This window comes from Barbatula barbatula (genome assembly GCF_947034865.1).
Source record: "Barbatula barbatula genome assembly, chromosome: 11".
NCBI classification, from domain to species: domain Eukaryota; kingdom Metazoa; phylum Chordata; class Actinopteri; order Cypriniformes; family Nemacheilidae; genus Barbatula; species Barbatula barbatula.
The window spans coordinates 18,326,027-18,334,509 of NC_136774.1; the positions used below are offsets into that span (position 1 = coordinate 18,326,027).

Consider the following 8,483-nt stretch of genomic DNA (forward strand, 5'->3'; position numbering starts at 1 on the left):
GACCATACGTACCAAAAAATACGTTGAGAACTGATATAAGAAGTAAGTTGAACACTAGAGGAAGTATTTCCAACCCATATTTTATTTCTCCAAGCTCCAACATTTGATACACTACATGGTTTTGAGAAAGCATTCAAACTCCAAAATAAACGTTCATTTGTATGTATATATATATATATATATACACACACACTATAACTAAGATGTGATAGAAACCACCAAAAAATTAAATCGCATTTGTTTTTCACTACACACCTTTGTTTAAATCTAGTGCAAAAGAATCTCTTCTCTTTTTACACTGTTATTTTGTGCATGGTCCCTGACAAATAAATACATAAAACACAATAAATATAACAGAACTGTCCCTCCAGTAGTTAAAGGCACATCCAGCATTGGTACATATGAAATAAAAACACCTTTCTCTATGTATCCATTACAAGACAGATAATTATGCACCACTGAACTCAAAGATCCAGGGCCATTAATCACTAAAGTTACAGCAAAGAGAACACAACAGAAAATTGCAAGTGCTTATAATAAATTATCATGTGGATCGAGTGAAATCTTAGCTCTGCTATGCCACTGCATGGCCAGTTTGAAGTATTGACATGAAGCACAAAATACCGTCATATATTCTTGTGTAATCTATAAAAACAAAAAGCAAAGCTGAATGCTTTAGCTGGACACATTTTTCAAAGTACTAAAGAACAAAATTCCTTTGCAAGAAACTCAGTATTTATTCAAACAGCAGCTTTGTTAAGGTACTTCAAAAGCCTGACTGCTGTTTTGATGCATATTTGGTTTCTTGCTAAACGGTCTGATATTGTCACGATAAATTAACACTGACAGACGAATTGTGCTAATTTCAACCATAAAATTTGTCTCGACAGGGAATCTCCATCTAATTTAAATGATCATTAAATAGCATTGTGTCTATCTAGTCTTCAAGAAAATGTACTCTGGGATTCATCTGCCCATATTAATATTAAACATTAGAAGAGCAGGACATGGGAGCTTGCGAAAACCCCCACAGGAATCAGCAGTTCCGGTTACAGGAACACGTTTATTTTCACAGTTCTGATCCAGTGTGTGTGCCTTGCTGAAAACACAGGAAACAGTCATTTAGAAAGATTAGATAATAAAAATTCACAATCAGTGGCGGTTCTACATTGAATTGCACCCCGGGCGAGAACATCCTTGAACAGAAGTGTCTATTCACACTGTAAAAAGGCTAATAAACGGTAATTACGATAAACGAAAATTAGCCCTTCAGATGACAACATGGATATAGTAATCATAACACAGAGAGAATATTATAGTTGCATACCTTTATCTTTTCAGCATGCAGGGGCGCCAATTTCCCACACAATGAATGAATGATAGATAATAGATAACCGATTTGCGGCGGTCCAGAGTTTTGTTACTGCTCGTGCCGGTGCCGCCCCCCAAGTGACATGAAAAAATGCCGCCCCGGGCGACTGCCCGGTTCGCCCGTGCCTAAAACCGCCACTGTTCACAATGCACATAAGGTGTACATTGTACAACTAACAAAACAGGTTGGAGCTTGAGCAAATCTCTTACTTTGTGTTCATGTGCCACAGGTGGTCCAGTCACCAGAAGAGGGTCCTGGGACTCCTTGAATGACATGTGTCTGATAAGAGAGAGAGAGCGAGGAACGCCGAACTCTGACCTTCTCCAACATAGTACAGCTCCCACCAAAAGAAGGCTGAGAAAGACTACACACCAAAAACAAATATGCTACAAGACAAACTCAATGGACAGAAAAAACACAGCAGGCATTTAATAAAGGTGTCAAATCGCATTTTCCAATTATAATGTCTTGTGTCAAAAGCGTTACATTTTCAACCTTCTCGCTCACTCTCAAAAGTCACAGGTTCCCAAAATAATCCACACTACAATGTTCTATCAAACATTCTAGCTTCCTCCCTTTTAAATCTGCATAACTGGGTAGACCAAACCAGGGCTCATCTCTATGCCCTTCGAAGGGTTTACCCTCCAGAATGAGAGCTTCGAAAGGTGTATAGGACCAATCAAGTTTCTATAGGACCAAAGAAGTGCCCTTCTGCGTCATCATCCCGTGCCCTCAAGGAGGTTCCGTCGCTACCCAAAGAATTATAGGAAGGGAGAGTAAGGGAGTGTCCATCAGTTGTACCCCTTAGAAATCCTTCATTAAGGACCTTTGAAGTGGGCAGTTATGAGCACTTCGGTTTGGAACGATCCTTCAATATGGCGGCTATGATTGTTTTCACTCCGAAGTGCCTTTCAGAGGGCGATATGTCCCGTTGTCACCGCAAGATTCTGAAATCCTGATGCATTTATTTATTATTAATTATTCCGTTTAAATGTTGTCGTCTGTACGACATTTGGAACAAGCAGTGTATGCAGCAATCAAGCAAGTTAAGTGCAAAGTTATCAGAAGTATTAAGTTAATGTAATGCACAAATTGCAGTTATGGCGATCTTTGCATGAAGGCTGAAACAAAGAAGCTGCACTAACCGGTCAAAAACAGAATCCAAACAAAGTCTGAGTCAGTCAGCGTGGCTTTAGTTTCCGACGGAGGCAGATTTTGGTCTAAAAGTACAGATTAAAATTTGGTTTTAATCATTGACATGACAAGACATACAAAGTGTGCCCACAGTGCACACAATGGACATTGCTATCTATGCAACAAATGTTGCCACTGGGGAAGTATTTATTATTTTTACCATTCTGTAAAATTACCAGTCTGTAAAAAAACATCTCTCTTTGGTTTTAAAATGTGTGTTAACCACAGACCATAACAATGAACATAAATCCACTACAGTAAGGGTGGTTATTGTTTTCAGGGTCATGTGTATTATGCCAGACAGAATATACACATTAGGGTTAGTAAATTATGTCACTATTTATGGTGTGAACTATTCCTTTTACGAAACATACAAAAAAAGGTGATTATTAACTATATTTAACTTTACCTGCATGCCGCAAGGATGGTTGTAAGATGGCCAACCCAGCAGGTAAAACAGAACCATGCTTCTGGGACACCTGAAGTTCCTTTCCGTTGTGCTTGTTTGCACTACATGTGGAGTTGGTTAACTGGTCGCTCCAATACACATGACTCTGCAGAACAAACAAATATTACTTACCTACAGAAAAAGTAATTCAATGTTACACGCCCTGACATATTGTTGGGTTTAAACAGGTTGGTATATCTGGTAGTAAGTGCCAGACAAATGTAATATGTACCTCAAACACTGCCAGGCCGAACGGTCGATCCAGATATCCATTGGACTCTACAACTGTCTTTCTGTGCTTTCCATCAAATGCAACCCTTGATATTGTGTGAAGGCTAGAGTCAGCCCAATATAACAGACTTCGGGGAATATCTGAGTATTAGGAAAATAGATCAGTTAATCTAACTTTCCCACTTTCTGAAAACGTAAGCCCTATTTTTATTTGTGTGGCGTAGCCGACGCAGAGCGCCGTAGCCTATGTAGAGCGATGTATCCTACGCCCTAACCTGACGTGCACCTCTCCAAAAATGTAACAACACAAACACTTTACATTAATGCACATTCTAACCTAGTGAAATTGCCACTGGGTGACGTATAGAAGAGGTTATCAGTGCTATTCTGTGGTGTCCATCCAGTCTGGCACGCTCAATTCTGGGGGATGTCCCACTATCTGCCCAGAACAGATATCTAGGAAAAGAAACAAAAAAAGAACAATTCTGCCTTATCTTTGGAGACATTTTACAATCCTGAAAATCATACCGTGCCATATACACCAAAAAGTAAAACAGGTTTAATTTCATGTTATGTTTAACACCTATCCACAATCTGAAATTCAACCAAAATCCTGCTTAATCAAGTTCTGACCCAAAAAAAGTGTTGTCACTCTTAGGGTTATGCATGTCAGAAAAATTTATGAAAGTGAATTTGTTTACTGAGAGAACAAAAAAGTATTGTACCCTATCAGAGGTTGAACAGCAACTGCAGTAGGTCTGGAGAGTCCAGAGATGATCTGCTTTTGGTCAGAGCCATTCAGTGAGACCACGTGTAAACCGTGTGTACTGGTGCTGACCCAGTACAGATGCTCATGGAGCTCATCTACTGCAAATCCCAGAATGCCAGTGGAGGCCTTTATCAACTCAGAAGGGGTGTGGTCACTGGAGTCAACAGAGATCCTGAAATATATAAACTTTGTATTAGATTAAATTGTAGGTAAATACCTGCTCTTTTTACACATCTACATACCTGATATAAAACAACAAGTTTCTTGTTTTTTATATCTTACCGGCAACATTTGGTTTTAGTTTTGGTTAGAATTTTTATAGCCTTGTTTTCAGTTTTGTTGTACGTTGTTAATTCATATTTTTGTCATGTTCATTTTAGTTAAATTATTATCAATTCTGAGATTTGGTCATTTTTATTACAAATTTGTTTTTAATACTGCTATATAAGTTTAATTAATTTTCATTGCAGTTTTTGATTTTTGATAGCTTTTATTGATGTTTTAAATAAAAAATATAATTTTACTTATTTTATCGTTGGACATTGTCATTTAGTTTTTACAAATAATTTATTTAATTGTAATATACAAAAATGTTTTAAGTTTTCTTTTTGTTTTTAGTAAACTATAATAACCTTGGTTAAATCCCTTAGCATTCTACGTGTGCTACAAATACAATTAAAAAGATCATAGGAATATAGGGTTGAGTTACAATGCATTGTTACAATATAATGATTACCTTTTTCATCTCCTTTTATTGGGAGAGATCTTTTGAATTACACTATGGTTTTTGCAATACAATGAACTCTTCTGTTTACTTTGATTCCTCAGGATACAAGCAATTTAATGGCTACGCACCTGTAAATGCGGTCATCATCTGGACTCGCCCAATACAGTTCGTTTTTTGCATTACAAGCAGCAATAGGCCCCGGTGAACCCATTATGACCCAAGACGTGATGTTTCTTTCCTCTGAGCCATAGAGGTCCATCCACTTAATTCCCTCATGAGTACAGACCACCATATGAGCTTCACCGCCTGTGCAGAACAGTTTTCCCACACAAAATATTAGAAACCACCATTCTTCAACATCTCTACAGTAAAACGACATTCAAATTGTCCTCTTACCTGTAGCCTTGCACTGCCCCGTCCCTGAGGTCAGATCATAGCCGTCCTGACACTCACATGCAAGAGAAGTATTGTAATGGATGCAAATCTGATCACATACATCTGAATCAAGACAGTGGTCCACGTCTAAGGAGAAAAAAAGTGAGTACGTACGAAAATATGGATTACACAAAGTTTTGTTTATTGTGAAGGGTAGTGAGTGATGATGGTTTTTTTACGTCTGTTATGTCCAATAGGAGAACGAATATTGGATTACTTATATGTAAGCACTGTCTTGTTGATGTTTAAGTGTTAATAAGGTGAAAATACGCTGTTAAAATGTTTCCCAGCACAGTTTACACTGGATCACATTGTTTTGTTAATAATCCATTTTAAAAAGTACATGAACATTTTAATAATTTCTTACCCTCACAGTGCGTGTCCTGAACCAACCTCATTCCACTGGGACAGTCACAAATGAAGCCTAATGGCAGATCTACGCACAAGTGAGAACAGCCCCCATTATCATACTCGCACTCGTTCAGATCTACACAAACACAGAAACATAGCAAAATCAGATAAAAAAGCAATAATGCCTGACAAAACGAATAAATGTAAATGGCCAAATTTGAAGAGAAATCTCACCACAACCCAGTTCATCACTGCCATCTAGACAGTCATTGGAGTGGTCGCACCTCCACGAACTAGACACACATTGTCCATTAGCGCATGTAAACTCTGACTTGGAGCACACTTTTGTATCGAGATCTGTGCAACCGTTCTCGTCTGCACCATCTGGGCAGTCAGGCTTGCCATCACAGATGCTGGGGGAATTAATGCAGGGCGCTGCTGCCGCGCAGTGGAGCGAGCCGGTATTGCAGTCAAAGCAGGCGCTCTCGTCGCTACTGTCCCCGCAGTGGTCCACACCGTCGCAGCGCAGGTTCAGAGGCAAACACCTGCCGTTTTTACACGAAAATTCCTCACTTCTACACTTCTGGAAACTTGCGAACACTGTGTTAAAAATAATCCAAAATAAATAAATAAAAGAAAGTTGCTTCAACAAATTCCTTTATTTGAGTTAACTCATAAAAATAACGTGGAAGATACTGGCATGTTACCTCTGTTTTATCAGGTAGCATACGGCGCTAAAAACAATAATGCTATTACGAAATTATAAATACAAAATTTAATTATTAGCACTTTATGGTTCCTGGAAACATTGGACATTTTGAGTATATCAAGCACATTTTAAGTCATTATACAAAGTTCAATTATTATCCATTAACACCACTGCTTAATTGTAACCTGTCTGCGAGCGCCCTCTATAGAAAGACAAAAGTTGCCAGTCATTTTTTTAATCTGTTATCCGTTAAGAGGAATTCTGTTGTATTTCTTTTAAGATTGGCTTTATTTTTTAATTTGATGCTTAAAATGCATGACAAAAGCCGAATACCAGATAACAAAGAATCGCTTCATTGGCCATATTTTAAGTATAAAATAAGTGATAAACTGCATTGATGTTAGTTCCCAGACCAAATCTTTACTTTTGCAATACGTCACCTACGATCTTCGCGTAGTCGTAGTTGTATCGGATACGTAAAACAAGTCTTATCGCATAACGTTACGTGTCCGTACCGGAACCACCTTCACATAATATACAAAATAAAAACGGTAATTTCACTGCCTATATATAAAGCCAAGCGTGCATAAATTGCTAAACTTATTTTTAACACGCAAGTAGAACCTCTTAACTAACATGACTTCGATTTTGACAGTTTCTCTCACCGATCTAATGGGATGATTCGAGAGCAACGCGTGCAACGTGAGATCCGATATGAACATGTTAATATATGAAACACGTGCATATATTATAATCTGACAACAGGGTCATATATCACTCCTTACCTTCTGTTAAAGGTAAATTTAACACGCATATCAACACTAGTAATAAAGAAAGGTTTCCCATGCTTTGCTCAGCGTCCTCTAGTGCGGTGTCGCGAAGAAATGACGTCATGCTTCAAACTCGCCACAAAGCAGTTTGGACTCACTCAGAGTGATATCACTTGTCTGCATAATTTTCCGGTTAAAAATAAGGTGAAATATTTAGGCATTACAATTACAAAAGACCAGAAAATTTGTGCGAAAGAGAATTTTGAAAATAATCTACATAAAGCAAACCGAATCTTAAATTGCTGGTTACAAAGAGACCTTTCTATTTTTGGTCGAATTTTATTAACCAAAATTGAATACTTATCCAGATTGATTTATCCCGCTCTGTCTTTAGCTCCTCCTGCGAATTTTATTAAAACATGCTCCCGGAAAATGTATAATTTTATTTGGAAGGCACAAAGCTCATTATATTAAAAATCATCTTTTGATTTCATATGACTTGATGTGATATTGTCCTTTAATTTAATCTGTTTTTATTTATTTATTTATTTTTTACCCTAAGTTCATGTTAGTTATGATTTCAAATGTGTATTTATTTATTTTCTTTGTCCTTTTAAGTAACTTTTTGATGTAACTTCGTTTTTGAATGAATACAATTGCCTTGGTTGTATGTATAATTTTTTATTCAATAAAAATAAAAAGTTTGGACTCACTAAAATAAGTATTTAGAATCATTGCATTAGATGACAAAACATCAAATGAAATTAACTTTATTTAATACGGACATAATATTAACAATAAACATCTTATTCTAAATATGCATTTTAAATCACCTTATATTATAGATTAGTTCTTGCATGTTCCTGTGTTGTCTATATTTAGAATTAGTGGTTGTCAGGCACATGAACGAGAAAACGAAAACAGAAATTATATAAATCTGTCCCTATATGACAACTGTGATGAACAAAATTAAGTGACAACAATGAAATTGGCATTGGTTTGTCTAAAGTCCAGTCCCAGACTAAAATGAATGTGTGACCTGTCTTAACTGAACTCAGAAATGTCTTAAAATACATCTGTGCCATTGTTTTGAGATGCACTCCAAGGCCTTTTTAAAGCGACATCAATATCTAAATTCAAACAAGGCATAGTCCTGGCTGAAGCTGTGTCTGTGAAACCGGAAAATGTTTTTTGTAAAATGTACCTTCAAGCTTGGTTGGCCTATTGGTTGTAGGTAAAAGGTTCGTTTTTAATATAGAACTATTATAAAACAGATCATTCTTGTCACTGATCACGTGACCACGAATTGTGTAATGTTTTTATATAATAATATATATAACAATCTAGAACTTACACTTGCACCATGACGATATTCTTGCATAATATATTTTATAAGAATGGATCACAAAGCTGTTAACAAAACGGGATGAAACGAAAAGTTTATTTTAGACAATATATTGTTCATGAAATGGCACCA

The 8,483-nt window shown here is 36.9% G+C and overlaps 1 protein-coding gene across 3 annotated transcripts; it reads right to left on the reverse strand.

Moving 5' to 3' along the window:
• Positions 1–8: 8 nt before the first annotated feature.
• On the reverse strand, positions 9–7,177 carry LOC306899999 (low-density lipoprotein receptor-like). Of its 3 annotated transcripts, none has more exons than XM_079466640.1 (12): positions 7,022–7,177; positions 5,762–6,127; positions 5,544–5,663; positions 5,138–5,263; positions 4,870–5,047; positions 3,971–4,186; positions 3,583–3,701; positions 3,247–3,386; positions 2,976–3,120; positions 2,518–2,592; positions 1,582–1,736; positions 9–1,099 (listed from the first exon to the last, which is right to left on the reverse strand). In XM_079466640.1, the coding sequence occupies exons 1-12, from the start codon at positions 7,128–7,130 to the stop codon at positions 1,070–1,072; spliced, it is 1,779 nt and encodes a 592-aa protein (XP_079322766.1). In that variant the 5' UTR covers positions 7,131–7,177; the 3' UTR covers positions 9–1,069. The 3 variants fall into 3 exon arrangements, 2 of the variants coding, with proteins under 2 accessions (XP_079322766.1, XP_079322767.1); XM_079466641.1 differs by having other exon boundaries at positions 68–1,099; positions 5,762–6,072; positions 7,022–7,146; XR_013787261.1 differs by having other exon boundaries at positions 70–1,099; positions 1,582–2,327; positions 7,022–7,146.
• Positions 7,178–8,483: the final 1,306 nt, after the last annotated feature.

What these genes read in the sequence shown, in the direction of transcription:
- LOC306899999 (XM_079466640.1), bottom strand. Translation starts at nt 7,130, where the DNA reads ATGACGTCATTTCTTCGCGACACCGCACTAGAGGACGCTGAGCAAAGC. An exon ending in AAATTTACCTTTAACAGAAG is followed by an intron (nt 6,128 to 7,021) that starts GTAAGGAGTGAT and finishes TTTTTAACACAG; the next exon opens with TGTTCGCAAGTTTCCAGAAG. An exon ending in TCGGCCTGGCAGTGTTTGAG is followed by an intron (nt 3,121 to 3,246) that starts GTACATATTACA and finishes TTTGTTCTGCAG; the next exon opens with AGTCATGTGTATTGGAGCGA.